We start from the raw sequence: 17,466 nt of genomic DNA, 5'->3' as shown, positions 1-17,466 counted from the left end.
CGTAAAAGCATTCGCTTTACAATCCATTCTGTGAGTACACAGGGACTAGACTTTACAGTGAATCGTGTGAAGCGCTTTGAGACATCCTCCCAAGGGGACAGGCACTGGGTCAACTGCAAAGATTAATTTCATTCTGACCAGTGCAATGTCACGTGGGGGACAGACAGGAGTGGGGGGGGGGGTCGCGGGGCGTTGAGGGTGATTGACGAGGGAGGGATTTGAGGGGGAGACAGACGACATGTTAGGGGCTGGGGGGGGACCTTGAAAGGGGGAGTGAGTTGTGCTGTCACTGTCCTAAGACCTTTCCTCTCGTTCCAGAGACCCGAGGCCCACAAACCAGCGAGTCTACAGACGCGTTAACAATGACGTCAACCTGCGAGCCCAGAACCTCAGCATCTTAGTCCGGCACATCAGGAGCTATTACCAGGTACATCCTCGCTCTACACTGCCTCCCCCCCCCCCGCCCCATGGTCTCTGTCTGGTTCTAAACACCGCTCTCTCTCACTCACTCTCCCTCCCTCCCTCCCTCCCCCTCCTCACCCCACACTTCCTGTGGCAATGTGATAAAAAGCTCGACTTTAAACTTTCAGTATTTGACTTTCTGTGTTTAATCTTCTTTGCAATCGGTCTGATGTATCTGATGTATTACCCACCAACCCCTCCCCGACACACTCACTCCCACAGGGGGTGGGGGTGGGATAATACTGACCAAAGCCCAGTGCACTGACTCAATGACTGAAACATGTGGAAGAACACTAGTTGTATTTAAAATGATCATCGTTGTATTCAGTGCAAGTCTTTGATGGTGTTTATAGAGGGACTGAGAAAGAGAAAGACAGAGAAAGAGAGAGAGAAAGAGAGAGTGTGTGTCTGAGAGATGGAGAGAGAGAGAGAAGAGAGAGAGACGCTAACTGTATTCAGTGCAAGTGTTCAACTGTATTTAGACATCCACAGGATTGCAGTGTGTTTGTGTGTGTGAGTGTGCGATTGTGTGCGCGTGTGAGTTGTGTGCGCGCACGAGCGAGTGCGCGGGTGCGAGAAAATATTGATACGTCGAAGAGAAAGCATGACGGAGAAGGGAATAGAGGACGGAGGAGGCGCTGGGCAAAGTTGTTGCTGCGTCGGAGGTTTCCAGGCACTTCACACCTTTGCAGAGAGAGCGAGAGAGAGAGAGCGCGAGAGAGAGAGAGCGGCAGTTTGTCGTGTTGAGCCCGTGGCAGGAGGAGACGGATTACGTAGCCAGGGCCGAGCGGGGCAAGAACTTGTCAGCCTGTGAACAGCGTCTGGCGGTGGTTTTGGCACCGCGCCTCAGTGACACTCACAGTATCTACAGCTCGCTCTTGTTTGCCTGGCGGCTTTCACATACATAATGGTCCAGCGCTCTGCAGCCACAGAGTTGAAGCGTGGAGTCCTGAGCCCTCACCTCGCAAGCCAACGAGAGGACCCCACCCCCACCGGGGTTAATTCCCGGGCGGGTTGGGGTAAAACCTCACCCACGTTTCCTTACTCCACACGCCTCTGTCGACGGTTGTTAGTCAATTAGCGGATTGCTTTCCGGGGGTGATAATTCCTCTCTCCCCCCCACCCCCCACCCAGAAAAAATTGGTCACTCAATCCACGACTGTTTGTGGGACACTGCTGTGCACAATTGACTGCCATGTTTCCCCACAGTCACTACACTTTTCACAATAGTCTCTGATGTGCTATGATTGAGAGGCTGGTTAGATCGCGGGGGGGGGGGGGGGGTGCAGGGGGTATATTCCTTGGCGTGCAGGAGGTTGGGGTAGTGCGAAAATCGCAACCCAGACAGTGACATAGGAACAGGAGGAGGCCATTCAGCCCCTCGAGCTTGTACCCGCTTTCTATGATTTCACGGCTGATCTGTACCTCAACTCCAATTACCTGCCATAACCCATAAGGTTAGAACCGAGGTCAGGAAGCATTTCTTCAGCAGAAGAGAGGTGTGAAAGGCATGTGCGGGCGGGGGGGGGGAGAGAGAGAGAGAGAGAGAGAGAGAGATGTGAAGGGCTTTTGTTCGTTTGCAGGGATTAAAAAGATCTGACGAGATCTAAAATAAACTGGATGAACCGCCTCGGTGGGCTGAATGGCCTCCTCCGCTTCCTGTTTTCCTCTGTTCCTGGTTTAGCTGCCAAAGCTGTTTCCCGCAGGAATCTGGGCTGCGAGGCTGACATTTGTGGGTCGCTGTGCTCTCTGGGCTTTGATTCCAAAGTTGAATAAAGCGGAGAATAGGGGCGAGGAATTCGTTTATTATCCCAGGGAAAGCTTTGATGAGGAGGGATTAAAAAGCACTCAACTATTTGCTGAATTTTTTTCGGGTCCCTCCCGGTGTCCTGGCCGACAATCCCAGCCCGCCCGGCCCCTCGGATAGAATTGGACGGCCGTTCACTTCTTGGCTGTTTGTCGGATATTTCTGCGCACAAGTCCGCTGCCGGGTTTCTCTGCGAAACACGCACCGAGCATTTGGCAGAGGAATACGGCATCACGCGTGTTCTGTGACGTGCTTTGGGAGGTGGCTACCCCTCGGAACCGTCCCCCTAAAATAGCAGAAACACGGGGCGGGGAATTATACGCAAACAACCCTCGCGTTCAACACATTGCGAGTCTCTGGGTTTTACATTAAATTTGCTTGTTGTATGGTTCTCATTTCCATACTTAACTGTTCCTCAGATAGTTTGCATGAAGTGGTTTGTCTGTCTGTCTGTCTGTCTGTTTCTCTCTCTCTCTCTCTCTCTCCAGGACTGAATGTTTGCTGTTTCTCTCCAGGTGTGTGTAGTTTGTATGTTTGTGTGGCTCTCTCTTTGTGTGTGTGTGGGTGGGGTGGGGGGGAGTTGCTGTGTCCCAGGTGCGTGTATAGTTTGTGTGTCTCTATCTTCGTGTGTGTGTGTGTGTGTCTCTCTCTCTCTCTCTCTGTCTCTCTATCCGGGGAAGGAGTGCGGAAACTCGCCCAAGCTTTTGCCCCAGCCGGGAACCAAAGCCGTATCCTCTCGCTTGCGAGGAGAAGGGGCCAAACCGCTGCGCTACCTCACGATTCAGGCTGTTTGAGTGCGGGAGCGTGACTGCGTTGGTCTATTTATAAGACTTGAGCAATTTCGCTGAAGCTTCCTCATCAATAAGGGATGTAAATTCTATCCCACTGAGCCAAGAGGTCTCCAGGAGATGGGAACTAGTCATAGGCTGAGTAATGTGCTCAGCGCTGTATTTATAACCTGGGGTGTAAACGCTACCATTGAATTAACCTCAAAACCTTAGGCACGTTTCCTTACTCCACCCACACGCCTCATGTTTCCCCGGCAGTGTGTAGGAAACCCGTTTGTTAGTCGATTGGCGAATCGCTTTCGAGGGGGTAATGATACCCCCACCTCATCCTCTCCCCCCCCCCCCCCCCACACACACACACACACAAAAAAATGGTCACTTGATCCACGCCTGTTTTTCCCGCAAAACGCACAGTCACTACGCTTTACAGTGCATCCTGCAAAGCGCTTTGAGGCGTCTCGACGACGTAATAAGGAGCCACGTTCAGACTCGAGGATTCTCCTCCAAGATGTGGGGTGGGGGGGGGGTCGCTAGTGACTGTACCTCGAGCCTCTCTGTACCACCGGGAAATATTCTGCCTTTCTATTTCCTGTTTCAAATTCGACTGAAAAAGCTAAGCCGCGGTGTGGTTTTAGCTGTGTTATTGGGCTCTGTGTGTGTGTCTGTCTCTCTCTCTCTCTCTGCGTCTGTCTCTCTCTGCGTGTCTCTCTCTCTCTCTCTCTGCGTCTGTCTCTCTCTGCGTGTCTCTCTCTCTCTCTCTCTGCGTCTGTCTCTCTCTGCGTGTCTCTCTCTCTCTCTCTGCGTCTCTCTCTCTCTGCGTGTCTCTCTCTCTCTGCGTCTCTCTCTCTCTGCGTCTGTCTCTGTCTCTCTCTCTCTCTGAGTCTGTCTCTTTCTCTGCGTGTCTGTCTCTCTGTCTCTGCGTCTGTCTCTCTCTCTGCGTCTGTCTCTCTCTCTGCGTCTATCTCTCTCTCTCTGCGTCTCTCTCTCTCTGCGTCTGTCTCTCTCTCTCTGCGTCTGTCTCTCTTTCTCTCTCTGCGTCTGTCTCTCTCTCTCTCTCTGCGTCTGTCTCTCTCTCTCGCTGGTGGTCTGACTGAGAGATTCTCTCAGAATTTTTATAAATATATATATAGCACACGCGCACACAGATAAATATCTGCTGTCAGCCCGGCTCAGTCACTCTCACTCACGACTCTTGAGTCAGTAGGTTGTGAGTTCAGGTCTTACACCGGTGTCTTTGAGTTCACGGTCCAGGTTGGCTCTCCTGGGATGGGATGGGTGGGCGGGTGGGGAGGACCGGGGGGGGCGTTCAGAGATGCCATCCTTCAGGGTGAGACGTTAGATCGATGTCCCCGTCTGCATCACGTTCAGGTGGATGGTAAAGATCGTGCAGCGTTGGTGAGAAGTTTCTCTCTCGTTCTTTTTCCTGGTGTCCCGACCAACAATCCCGAGCGGGTTTCTGTGTGTGTGTGTGTGTGTGTGTGGAGCACAGGGTTCCTCTGCCTTCCCGTCCTGTGGTTGAGTAATGTGTGGGGGGGGGCGTGGTCACAGCTGGTGAATTGGAAAACAGCTGTGTTGTTGTTGTTGTTGTTGTTATTTCCGCACGGACAGACAGACACGAGCCTGGAGGAGCTCCTGATTCCTAGGAATTTCAGCTCAGCTCCGGAGCGGATCCCGCAGGCCGGGAATTCCTGGCACACACTCACGCACTTGTACACATACGTACATACACGTGTGTACACACTCACGCAAGCATGCATATACGCACGCGCACACACACACACACAGACACACTCAGAGACACACACACAAGCACGCACTTCCGCATGCGCAATCGCGACCACAACAACAAAAACTTGCATTTATATAACGGCTTGCCTGCGGGCTAGCGTCCCGGAGCGTATGCACACGCGTACACAAGTGCGTATATACACACCCACGGGCAAACACAGGCACACGTACACGCGCAGCTGTGAAGGGTGCGGTTAGTTCTACGCAGGGGATTGACAACCAGGACACCGCCGGCCGGGGGTAGGGGGAGAGAGAGAGAGAGAAACCCCCCCCTTTTGAGGATAGCTCCGTAGAATCTTTACCGTCTCCCTGAACATTCCCAGCCTGAACCCCAGGCCTTCAGCCACTCTGCCCCCACCCACTCGGAACCCCATCCCGGAGCCCCTCCGCCTCGCCTCAAGGCCCGTCTCAAGACCCTCCTCTTCGACCGTGACTTGGGTCACCCCCCCGCTACCTAACCCCTACCCTCCCTGCTCCCAACCTCCCCCTCCCCAGCTCAGATCCAAATCCCTGACTGTCCAGCGCCTTGGGACGTCCTCCCGATGCAAAAGGTACGATGTAAATTGCGTTGCAAATGGCGCGATAGAAGACGGGGAGCGATGTGCGGGGGTCGGGGAATAAAGTGGGGAGCCGTCTGCTGTGTTGATGGCCTGCGAGCAGGTGGTGTCTGTGTGACGCCCCCCACCACCCACCCCCCCCCCTCCCCGCTCCTGGCTGCTCAGTGGGGGGGTGGGGAAGAGTGGGAGAGAGGGTGACAGTTTTGTCGGGACAGTCGCTTTGAAGCTACCGGTGTATTCAGTAATCTGGGAGTGGGGGGTGTGTGGGGGTTGGGGGTGGGGGGGGGGTGGAGTGCTGGGTGGGGGCGGGTGTATGTTTGGAGGGAGAGTTGGAGGGTTTCAAAGCGTTTCACGGAATATACTGTAACAACAACAACAACAACTTGGATTTATATAGCACTCTCCACGCCGGACGGTGCCTCAGAGCGCTGTAAAGCGCTTCACTGTAAAGTGTAGTGACTGTGTATTTTGTAGGCAAAACGCGGCAGCCAATTGCGCACAGCAGCATCCCCCCTCCCCCCCCCCCCCCCCCCCACAAACAGTCGCGGGTCGAAGTGACTAATCTTTTTTTATTTGGGTTTATTACCCCCAGAAAAGCCATCTGACCTACTCGCTGCTGTGTAAACAGAGCCATGTGTGCGGAGTAAGGAAACTTGCCTAAGGTTACAGTCAGGGTAGATGGTGTGATGTTCCCCTCGGCTCGGCGGGGGGCTGGGGGGGGAGGAAGGGGAGGTGGAGGTGGTGGGGGTTGTGTGTGTGGTTTATTCACACGCTGACACACACCACAAGGTCGTTCCTACAGCCACCCCGAGCGGCCGGACAGGGCGGAGGTTCAGAGAGCGCAGCGCAGCGCAGAGCTGACAGGAAGTCAATATGTGTAACAAATTCGCTATTAAACCTGGATGTCCCGCAGCTGCTGTGCTTATCGATCATCGGATTGATTCCCCCTTCCCCCCTCGCTCTCTCCCTCTCCCCCCACTCTCGCTCCTTCCCCTTCTCTCTCTCCCCGCCGGCTTTTTCTCTATCCCGCGCTCTCATTCTCTCTCTCTCTAATCACATGTGTATTTAAAATGCCTCTGAAGTCCCTTGACTTCCGCTCCACCGCTCTGGGTTTGTGACCGGGAGCCTCGTGCTCACGATATTGCAGCCAAAATAGTTTCCCCTCCAGTTAGAATCTCCCCCATTGTGGGTGTAATACCTGCACAGATGTCGATCTCTCATCAACTGCAGTGTGTGTGTGTGACTCTCTCTGCCTCTCTCTAACTGCGTTGGTGCGTGTTTTGCTCTCTGCCTCTCTCTAACGCACGCGCACGTGTGCGTGTGTCTGTGTGGGCGTCTCTCTAACTGTGTTGTACGTGTGTGTCTCTGCCTCTCTCTAATATCCTTGTGTGCGCGTCTCTCTCTCTCTCTCTCTCTTGTTCTTTCCACTCTATTTCGGGTAAAGATACCATCGTGCATTATAGATGATTCCGGTTCATAAAAGATGTCGGAGCCTGGGGGCGCGTAAATTGGGGGGGGGGGGGGCTGGAGCGATGGAAAGAATCTCCTAGGCAGAGAGAAAGTGAGGGAGACTTTGATGTCGCAGAATATAAAGTGTAGTGACTGTGTATTTTATGGGAGAAACGCGGCAGCCAATTGCGCACAGCAGCGTCCCACAAACAGCCGTGGATTGAGTGACCAAATATATATATATATACATAAGTATAGTATTTTGAAGGGATTGTTACCCCCTGAAAGTGAAATTGTGGAGTCCTGTAGCTCAGTGGTTAGAGCACTCGCTTTGCAAGTGAGAGACCCGGGTTCAATCCCCGGGGGGTCCGGGCCAAACCTCGGGCAAGTTTCCTTACTCCACACAGAGCCTAATAATAATCCTCCAAAACAAAACAATAATAAATTGGTCATTTTCAATCTACGACTGTTTGTGGGACATTGCTGTGCGCAATTGGCTGCCGCGTTCGCCCACAAATATACAGTCAATTCACTTTACAGTGTGTTCTGTGAAGCGCTTTGGGACGTCCTCCCGACGTGAAAAGCGCTATATCAAATGCAAAGATTATTATTATTATTATTATCCGCTAATCAAATAACAACCAGGTTCCTATTTATTGCCGGGTAAACCGAGGCGAGTGGAGTAAGGAAACTTGCTTAAGGTTTGGCCCTGCCCGGGAATCAAACCCAGGTCCTCTCGCTTGCGCGGCGAGCGTTCTTAACACTAAGCTACGGACTCCGATTAAATCCCCCCCCCACCCGACCCCCGTGTGTGTGTGTGTGTGTGTGTGTAATTTTTGGGGGAGTTTGGCAGGGGGGGAGGAGAGAGAGAGAGAGAGAGGGAGAGATGTTCCCCACAATAAAGCCTGTGCTTGAGAGTTAGAGGCTCCTGCGAATTGGCTCGCGTTCGAGTTTCCATCTCCCGCCTTTCAAGGTAATGAATAAATAAGAGATCGGATCAGCCGCTTTAACTGGGAACCTGCCAGGATAGCAGCCAGGACTGGCGGGCGGGAAGACACCTGTCCTCCCCCGGCACACAGTCAATGCCTGAGGAAATCAATCCAACCGCCTCTCTCCTTCACACTTTGCGTGAACAGAGCCCTGTGGGGGGGGTGGGGGGGGGGGCGGGGGTTAGGGTAGAGAGCTACGCACCAGAACAGATACGATACGAGGAGGGGGGAGAGAGAGAGAGAGAGAGAGAGCAGGGAATGGGACTGGTGCCTGTGAGGCTTTGCGGTGTTTTAATCACATTAATGTTCAATTGGATTAGCAAAGTCAAAGGTCACTGTAACCGAGTTTATCGTCTTCTTTTTTGTCCTTTCGATCTCCGTAATCGAATCGGCCTCACGTTAATCTGCTTTCACGCAGAGAACGGGCGCCCTTTGCTCTCACTGCGCGCGGTTGGCTGCCGCCTTTCGCCCACAAAATACAGTCGCGACACTTTTTAACGGTACATCCTGCGAAGCGCTTTGAGGCGTCTCGAAGACGCGATAGGGCGCTGTATCGAATGCGAGATTATCAGTGTTATTATTTATGATTCACACTCTCGGACGTACATACACAGGCATCCCAAGCACACGCGCGCGCACCCACGCCCGCACGCACGCATACAACACACACTCATACAACGCACAAACACGTACAAATAAATGGCTTCTCTCTCTCCTCGCCTTCAGGTCCTCTTTCCCTCTCTCTCTCTCTCTCTCTCTCTCTCGTTCTCTTGCTCTTACTCTCTCTCGCTCTGTAAACGTGCCCTAACCCCCTGAGAGTGGCTGCGGAGGGGTTAATGTTGGAGTGAGAAGTCTACCCTAACCTCGGTCCCACCCCTGAGCTGCGCAGCGAGGCCCAGACTGGCTGCCCTGGTTCCCACAGTGTCTGGTTTCACTGGAGACGTTTCACCTGGAGCTCCCGATAAGACATCCTCCTCCCTCCCCTCCCACCCCCACCCTGATAAGCTCTCACCCCTCTTCCCCCCCCCCCCTTGTGAAAGCGCTCTGGGGGGTCGTTACCCCTCGTAAACAGTTGGCATCATATAAATGCAAGTTGTCGTTGAAATCCCTTTCCCCCCACCCCGCCGCCCCCCCCCACACCATAGCGATCCCCCCCCCACCCCCTCTTGATTGTGAGGGTTTCAATAGGCTTTCAGTGCACCCCCACACCCGATCCCTGCACCCCTCTCCCACCCCCAACATTGGGGGGAATGAATCGCAGCAATGGGGTCTCTCCAGAGGTGTCTTGTCTCTCCCTCTTCCCCCTTTCGCGATCTCTCCCGTTTCTCTCCCTCTCCCTTTCTCGTTCTAGCGCTCACTCTCTCTCTCTCTCTCTCTCTCACACACTTTCTAGCATTCTTTCTCTCGGACTGTTTCCCTCTCTCATCCTTCCTCTAGCTTTCTCTTTCTCACTCTCTCTCTCTCTCTCTCTCTCTCCAGCTCAATTTCTCTCCTGCTCTCTCTCTCTCGCTCTTTGCGATGTCACATATGCTCTTTAGTCAGCTGCAGACAAGTGAGCAGATGTGAGGGCTGGGGGTGAGTGGGGGGCACGAGACTAAAGCCTCCCTTTTTTAATACATCCCTCCTTCTCTCCCTCCCTCTCACTCTCCCTCCCTCTCACTCTCTCCCTCCCCCTCTTTCTCTCTCCCTCTCTTTCTCCCCCTCCCTCTCTTTCTTCCCCTCTCCACCGCGTTCTCCCTCCTCTCTCTCTCTCTCTCTCCCTCTCTTTCTCCCCCTCTCTTTCTCTCTGTCTCTCTACCCCTCTCCCTCTCTCTCTCTCTCCCCCTCTCTCCCACTCTTTTTCTCTCTCTCTCTCCCTCTTCCCCCCCCTCCCCCCCATCGTGTGAAACTCCACATGGACTTTGCTTCCATTGGAGATTGCTGACTGAAGGGAAAGTATGTGTGAAGGCAACGCTGGGGACGTGATGTGATGTGCAGTGAAACAGGAGCTTTCTCTTCTCACTGCATTAACCCTCACTAGTGTCAGCTCTGGACTCCCATAAAGGAGGGCGGGAGAGAGAGAGAGAGAGATATGATGCTGGTGTCTACGTTAAAAATCCCTTTCTTTTATTAATAATAATCATAATCCTGGCATTTGATACAACGCTTTATCACGTCTTCGAGACGTCCCAACGCGCTTCACGGGATACACTCTAAAGTGAATTGACCGTATGTTTTGTGGGCGAAACGCAGTAGCCAATTGCGCACAGCAGCGTCCCCCGCAAATAGCCGTGGATTAAAGCGACCACTTTATTATTTTTTTCTTGAGGGATTATTATCAGGAGTGCATGTGTGCGTGTGGAGGAAGGAAACTTGCCCAAGGTCTCGCCCTGCCGGGAATCGAACCCGGGTCCTCTCGCTTGCGAGGCGAGCGCTCTGACCGCTGAGCTACGGGGTGAAAAAGCGGGCGAGCGAGGCGAAGGGACTGTGGGATGGAGTTCCAGAGGGTGGGGAGCAGAGAGGCTGAAGGCTCGACTATCGATGGTGGGGCGGGCAGGGCAGGAGGGAGACTTTATGGTCAACACCTTCAAGCTTTACTCCTTGGTTTATATGTCCCTTCCTCATCCAGTCCCCCTCCCCACATCACCTAACTCCCTGACATAGTTGTTCTCGCTGTCCTTCAGATGCGACGGTGTTGTTGTTGTTGTTGTCATCCGAGCTCCAACCTGTCCCCTGTTCAGGTGGACCTCAAAGATCCCCTGACACGACTTGAAAAGAGAAGTCAGCTGCTCACTCCCAGTGCCCCGACTGTTTGCGGGAGGTCTCGCGGTGGGCAGATGTGCTGCCGCAACTGCCCGCAAGCTCACAGTCACTACACCTCAAAGTAAACCCCGCGAAGCGTTTTCAGACGCCTCAACGATGATCAAATGCGGGAATTACTATTGTTATCATCTTGGGTAGATATTTTTGTCGGTTCAGGATATGCAGGAAAACGGAGCAAGGGCAAGTGATTTGGACTTGAAGTCCAGACCAGCCGTGAACTTACAGATGGCGGAACAGGCTCGAGGGGCTGAATGACCCCCCCTCCTGTTTCTGTATGGTTCTGTTAAGCTTCCTCCTCACCCCATTCCCTGCGGTTCAGGCAGCCTCTGCCTCCATGGCCAGTTTGTGCCTCGTCCATCTCCGCGTCAATCTTGTCCTTGTCCGTGTTTTATGGGCAGGAAACCAGACGTGAGCTGTTGAAGTGTTTGTGTGTGGGGGGGGGGGAGTGAGATCAGAAGCACTTCCTGCACATAGCACAAATGCGCACAGCGAACAAGAAGTGCCATCAGCGGCGATCTGATGACCCCCAAGTCGGTCGCTCTGTTTGGGACCCTGAGGAGTTGGACTTGAGACAACGTCGTTGTAACAGGGAGGGGGACGGTGGGGGGTTTGCTCTGTAATTACTCCTCTGACGCTGTGATGGAAGCTGACCTGCTACGCAGCCTGGAATCAAACCACCCCAGGAAAAGGGGAGGGTGACCCTGTGAGCCCCCGTGAAAACCGAGGAGGGGCACGCAAGGGTTCATCCATTGGCGGGGGGAGAAGGGGTGGGGGTGGGATTTCAGGTATTTACAGAATATACTGCAAAGTGTAGTGACCGGGTATTGTGTGGGCGAAACGCGGCAGCCAATTGCGCTCAACAGCGTCCCCACAAACAGCCGTGGATTGAGTGACCAGTTTTTGCTGTTGTTTAACTGCAACCGACTGAGACTCTTGCTCAGATCAGTGACGGGGTGGGGCGAGCGCGTGTGGGAGGGGGGGGGAGAGGGGAGGGGGAAGGAGGGTGGAATGGCGCTTGGTCTTGTAGGCAAATAAAACCTTGAAAAGCTGCGGCCAGCAAAGCGGGAGCTATATTTAGTGTTATGTTTCTTTAATCACGAGGTCGGAATAGGGGGCAGTCGCTGGTTATCTATGAAGTCTGTGGCTTATCCTTGAAAAACAGGTCCTTCTGTCACACACCTGAACATTGGACCTGCCTCCCAATAGCTTATTGTTTCATATCAGTTGTCTGAGACTGATCCAAACTGCTTTAATTAACTCTTACACACACCCCCCCTCCACACACACACACACACACACACCACTAACCCAGCAAATACAATACAACAATACTAATTTACATTTAAATTCAATTAAATCTCGCAAACGAGATTCCAGGGCAGGTCAGGCCGAAACGTTGGGCAGATTTCCTTACTCCACACACACACACACACACACGCGCGCGCGCCTCTGTTTACCCAGCAGTAAGTAGGAACCCGCTTGTTGGTCGATTGGCGGATGGCTTTTCCGGGGGGAATAATTCCTTCAAAAAATAATAATAGTAATAAATTTGTCACTTCAATCCCCGGCTGTTTGTGTGGGACGCTGCTGTGCGCAATTGGCTGCCGTGTTTCGCCCACAAACTAGACAGTCAATACACTTTACAGTGTATCCTGTGAAGCACTTTGAGACGTCTCGAAGACGTGATAAGGTTCTGTGTCAAATGCGAGGATTATCATTATTGTTTATACAGCCTCTCACTTCAGCAGGACGTCCCAAGGCACTTAAACATCTCAGATGGAGGGTCAGGTCATTTAAGCCTGTCCGATCCAATTAACCCATCCCTCCCCACTAATCCTTCCATCTCGTTAAGCTGCTCCAGATCATTACCATTCACCAAAGTCTTTAACTCCTTCCAAACCAATCAGCATTTTCTGAGCCTGCATTAACCATTCTCCTTAATCCATTTAGCCTTTCCCCTTCTTCCCCCCACCCCCACATTAGCCCACACTGATCCATGTAGCCCTTCCTGTCCAAGTCAACCCTTTCCACCCCATCCCCCTAACTCTTTCCAAGTGTCTCGAAGACGTGATAAGGCGCTGTATCAAATGGAAGGATTATTATTATCATTTAAGGCACGTCTCGAGACCCCTTTGATCGCCTTCCTCCTCAGCCACTCTCGCCCACCCTATGCCCCCGCCCCCTCCTCCCCATCAGCTCAGGTGCCCATCTGGCATCGCAGAGTGCCTTGCATTTACACACCGCCTCCTCACTCAGGATAGCATCCCAGAGCGCTTGACAGTGGCGGAGCCCGGTGGAAGGTCTTCAGGCACGATCTGCAGATTGTGAAGGACGGGGTGGGGGGGGGGGGGGGTGGGCGAGGCGGTGGGATCGTGGGACCGGTGGGGGCAGAGAGGGTGGGGTGGGGTGAGCTGGGTGAGGCTGGCAGGGCAGGGCAGGGGAGCGGGCAGGTCGATACGGGGTTACAGACACGTAAGCGATGTCGCTGTTTACTCGGGTTGGCTTTGGTGGTTGGGTTGGGGAGCGAAGCTGATGCCGGTGGAGTCACTGGGGTGGGGGGCGGGGGTGGTGGGGGGGGCGCAGATTGATGGAGATTTGTTTGCAGACGGAGCTGGAGTGAGCGAGCGAGCGAGCGACTGGTGGCCTGTACACTGTGCTCTCAGTGACGTCACCCTGTGCCACCTCTCAGCAGCCCTCAGGGGCTCAGGTTTCAAACCTTCGCTCTCGCTATCTGATCACAGACAAAAGCCCAGCCTGGGGCAGAGTACACACGCCTCCAACCACTGCTCTCCCACCTTCGCTTCCTCTCCCTGTCGTCCTGAGGGCATCAATACTCCCTCTCCTCTCCTCTCCTTCCGCTCCCTCTCTCTCATCTCTTCTTCCCATTCCCCTCTCCTCTCTCCCCACTCTCTCTCCCCTCGCTCCTCCCCACACTCTTTCTCTCCCTCTCCTCTCTCTCTCTCTCTCTCTCTCTCTCTCTCTTCTCCCCTTTTTTCTCCCCACGCTCTCTCTCCCCACTCTCTCTCCCCTCGCTCCTCCCCACACTCTTTCTCTCCCTCTCCTCTCTCTCTCTCTCTCTTCCCTCTCTCTGTCGCTCTCTCTCTTCCGCTCTGTCTCCCTACACTCTCTCTTTCCCTCTCTCCTCCCCACACCCGCTCTCTCCCCTTCTCTCTCTCTCTCTCTCGACGCAGACGCATTAATCTTCAACTCAATTCTTCCTCTTTGCGTCCCATTTACCCACAAAATATACAGTTGCTACACTTTACGGCGTAACCCGTGAAGTGCTTTGAGACGTGATAAGATGCTGTATCGAATGCCAGACTTATTATCATTATTATTATTATTATTGGGGTTCAAGCATTGCCATCTCCACAGTGCCATCCAGTGGCTGCTATGCTGCAGTTACTGAAGGGTGGGGGGGGTGTGTGTGTATGTGTATGTGTGTGTGTGTGTGGGGTGGGGGGGGGGATTTAATTCACCGCGTAGGGTGGACAGTCACACTCTCTCCTCTCTCTCTCTCGCTTGTGAGTCGGGAGGATGTGGGTTCCAGCTCCGCCCGCAGTAGGACTTGGAATCACACAGCCTTCAGCTGACTTTCCAATACAGCGCCGGGGGGGGGGGGGGGGGGGGGGTTTGCGTCGTCAGAGGTGTCGTCCTTCAGATGAGGCGTTAAACTGAGGTCCCATTTGAGTGGATGTTAAAGATCCTGTGTGCGCTGTTGGAAAAGAAAAAGGAGTTTCTCTCTCAGTCTGTCTCCCCCTTTCTCGCTCTCTCTCGGTGTCCTGCCCGACAATCCCCCAAATAAAATCAGTCGCTCCTTCCACGGCCGTTCGCGGGGACCCTGCTGTGCGCAAACCGGCTCCCGCAAAATACACAGTCACTACACTTTACAGTATGTCCCGCGAAGCGCTTTGAGACGTGATTAGGTACCTGTATCAAATGCAAGGATTATTATTATTATTATCATGACAACGGACTTGTAGTTGGGTGTGGGGTCGGGTTCCTGGCGAGGGGGTGGCGGGGGGGGGGGGGGGTGGGGGTTGGTCGCACATGAGTATTTAAAGTGCGGAGGGAATGTAAATGTTGCTGTCTGCGTTACGCAGCATTGAGAACGGAAGCGAAAGGTCGCTGAGGGTGGGAGGTGGGGCGTGGGGAGCTCTTTCTCACGTGTGCGATGTTTGGTTGGCGTTGGCTGTTGCTGTGGTTAAAGGCTTTGGGTGTGAAGTAGGCTCCCAGCCACCGTCAGACGTCAGTAATGCGGGCGGGCGGTTGCTATGGAGGTGGGAGGGAGGGATGCGGGTCCAAGGGGAGAGGCAGAAAATGGTGAGAGAGGGGGTGCGAGGGCGGGGAGGAAGCAACGGAGATCAGACAGACTGACGGCCAGAGAACGCAGGAGAGAGAGAGAGAGAGAGAGAGGGAGGAGGAGAGCAACAGATGTCAAATAAATAGATAAACAGAAAGTGCGTGAAAGAGGGGGAGGGAGACAGGCGGATAGACAGAGAGTGGGGGAGAGATGGAGAGAGCGGGGGGGGAGGGAGACGGGCGGACGGGCGGACAGAGAGGAGAGGAGGAATGCTGCTGATGCTTCTCTCTCTCTCTCTCTCTCTCTCTCACTCTCTCACTCTCTAACGCTGATCAACGCCAGGAGAGACGAGAGGACACGTTTACAAGCTCCCTCCTTCCCCTCGCTCTCTCTCTCTCTCCCTCCTTCCCTCCCCGGCGCACGGCACAGTCACGCAGCAGTTCCTCTCCGAGACTGCACTATTTTCATTATCTCGTTGCCGTGTTTCGCCCCAAAACGCACAGTCACTACACTTCACGGCATATCCCGTGAAGCGCTTTGAGACGTCTCGACGACGTGAAAAGGTGCTGCGCCCAATGCAAGGACAATTATTATTATTATTATTACTACTATCCCTCAGCTCCGTTTCTGATCCTCCCGCCGAGAAACCTACTAAAATATTTATTAGAAAAAGAAAATTAACGAGAGGGAAATAAGTAACTGTTTTATTTCCACGGCACGATCCCAAAGCCATGTCCCCGCCTTTTCACCCCCGTCCACTATCAGCAGTTAAAGTTGAGCCACACACATCTATAAAGCATCTCCCAGATCTCTCTCAGCACACACTTTATACGTAAGTTACCGCCCTTATTACTCACTCTGCGCCTTAGCGAAAAATAAAGAGAGCGGAACCTATTTAATTGTACCGACAACAGCAAAAAAAAGTTCGCGCCGTTTCTTTGTCTGTTACAAAATGGATTTTAATATCAACATTTAATATTATTTCATATTGAAATTATGCCGATTTCTGTTCGACGCACTGTTTGGGGTGGGAGAAAAATGGATGGTTCCCTTTTCAATAACTTTCTAGACGTTGTTCCGTAAGAGGTCCCAAGGCGTTGGAGAGGGGTGCGAAGGAGATTGACGAGGACGGTACCAGGAGTGAGGGGCTTCAGTTATCAGGAGAGGAGAGAGAAGCTCGGATTATTCTCCTTGGAGCAGAGAAGGTTAAGAGGAGATTTAATAGAAGTTTTCAAAATGATGAGGGGGTTCGATAGGGTGAACAAGAGAAACTACTCCCACTGGCGGGTGGGTCGGTGACCCGAGGACACCGTAAAATAGTTGTTAAAAGACACAGAGGGCGGGTGAGGAGAAAGATTTTTACACAGCGAGTTGTTGGGATCTGGAATTCATTGCCTGAAAGGTCGGTTCAATAATAAGTTTTAAGAGAGAAGTAGATGATTATTTGGGGAGGACACGTTTGCAGGGCTATGGGGAGAGAGCGGGGGAGTGGGGTTGATCAGGGCTATGGGGAGAGAGAGTGGGGAGTGGGGTTGATCAGGGCTATGGGGAGAGAGCGGGGGAGTGGGGCTGATCAGGGCTATGGGGAGAGAGTGGGGGAGTGGGGTTGATCAGGGCTCTGGGGAGAGCGCAGGGGGGAGTGGGGTTGATCAGGGCTATGGGGAGAGAGCGGGGGAGTGGGGTTGATCAGGGCTATGGGGAGAGAGTGGGGGAGTGGGGTTGATCAGGGCTATAGGAGAGCGGGGGGAGTGGGGTTGATCAGGGCTATGGGGGGAGAGCGGGGGAGTGGGGTTGATCAGGGCTATGGGGAGAGAGTGCGGGAGTGGGGTTGATCAGGGCTATGGGGAGAGAGCGGGGGAGTGGGGTTGATCAGGGCTATGGGGAGAGAGCGGGGGAGTGGGGTTGATCAGGGCTATGGGGAGAGAGCGGGGGAGTGGGGTTGATCAGGGCTATGGGGAGAGAGCGGGGGAGTGGGGTTGATCAGGGCTATGGGAGAGAGTGGGGTTGATCAGGGCTATGGGGAGAGAGCGGGAGAGTGGGGTTGATCAGGGCTATGGGGAGAGAGCGGGGGTGGGGTTGATCAGGGCTATGGGGAGAGAGCGGGGAGTGGGGTTGATCAGGGCTATGGGGAGAGCGCGGGGGAGTGGGGTTGATCAGCGCTATGGGGAGAGCGCGGGGGAGTGGGGTTGATCAGGGCTATGGGGAGAGCGCGGGGGAGTGGGGTTGATCAGGGCTATGGGGAGAGAGCGGGGGGTGGGGGGAGAGTGGGTTTGATTCGGAAGCTCTTTTCAAAGAGCGGTGCGGACCCGATGGGCCGAATGGCCTCCTTCTGCGCTGTATAATTCTCGGACTCTTAAGAGCGCACAGAGTTGTTTAAAAACAAGGGGGAGCCGTCCATTTTTGCGTCGTAACTTTTTTTTTTCGCGCGAATTTTCGAATTTTGATCCGTCCGAAAGAACGATAGAGCCAAAACGTGTCAACAAACGTCAGTGGACGGATGTTTTTTTTTGTAAAAGACAAA

General features: G+C 53.6%; 1 protein-coding gene across 1 annotated transcript in view; it reads left to right on the top strand.

The window, feature by feature from the left end:
- The window catches only part of LOC103189667 (protein Daple), a 33,727-nt gene that overhangs the window by 7,001 nt on the left and 9,260 nt on the right, over positions 1-17,466 (top strand). The window contains exon 3 of the mRNA XM_042338147.1: positions 319-427. Coding sequence (XP_042194081.1) covers positions 319-427 — 109 coding nt within the window. The remainder of the gene's footprint in view (positions 1-318; positions 428-17,466) is intronic.

Source organism: Callorhinchus milii, unplaced genomic scaffold (genome assembly GCF_018977255.1).
Source record: "Callorhinchus milii isolate IMCB2004 unplaced genomic scaffold, IMCB_Cmil_1.0 Scaffold9, whole genome shotgun sequence".
Classification (NCBI taxonomy): domain Eukaryota; kingdom Metazoa; phylum Chordata; class Chondrichthyes; order Chimaeriformes; family Callorhinchidae; genus Callorhinchus; species Callorhinchus milii.
This window is presented reverse-complemented; position numbering and strand designations above follow the sequence as displayed.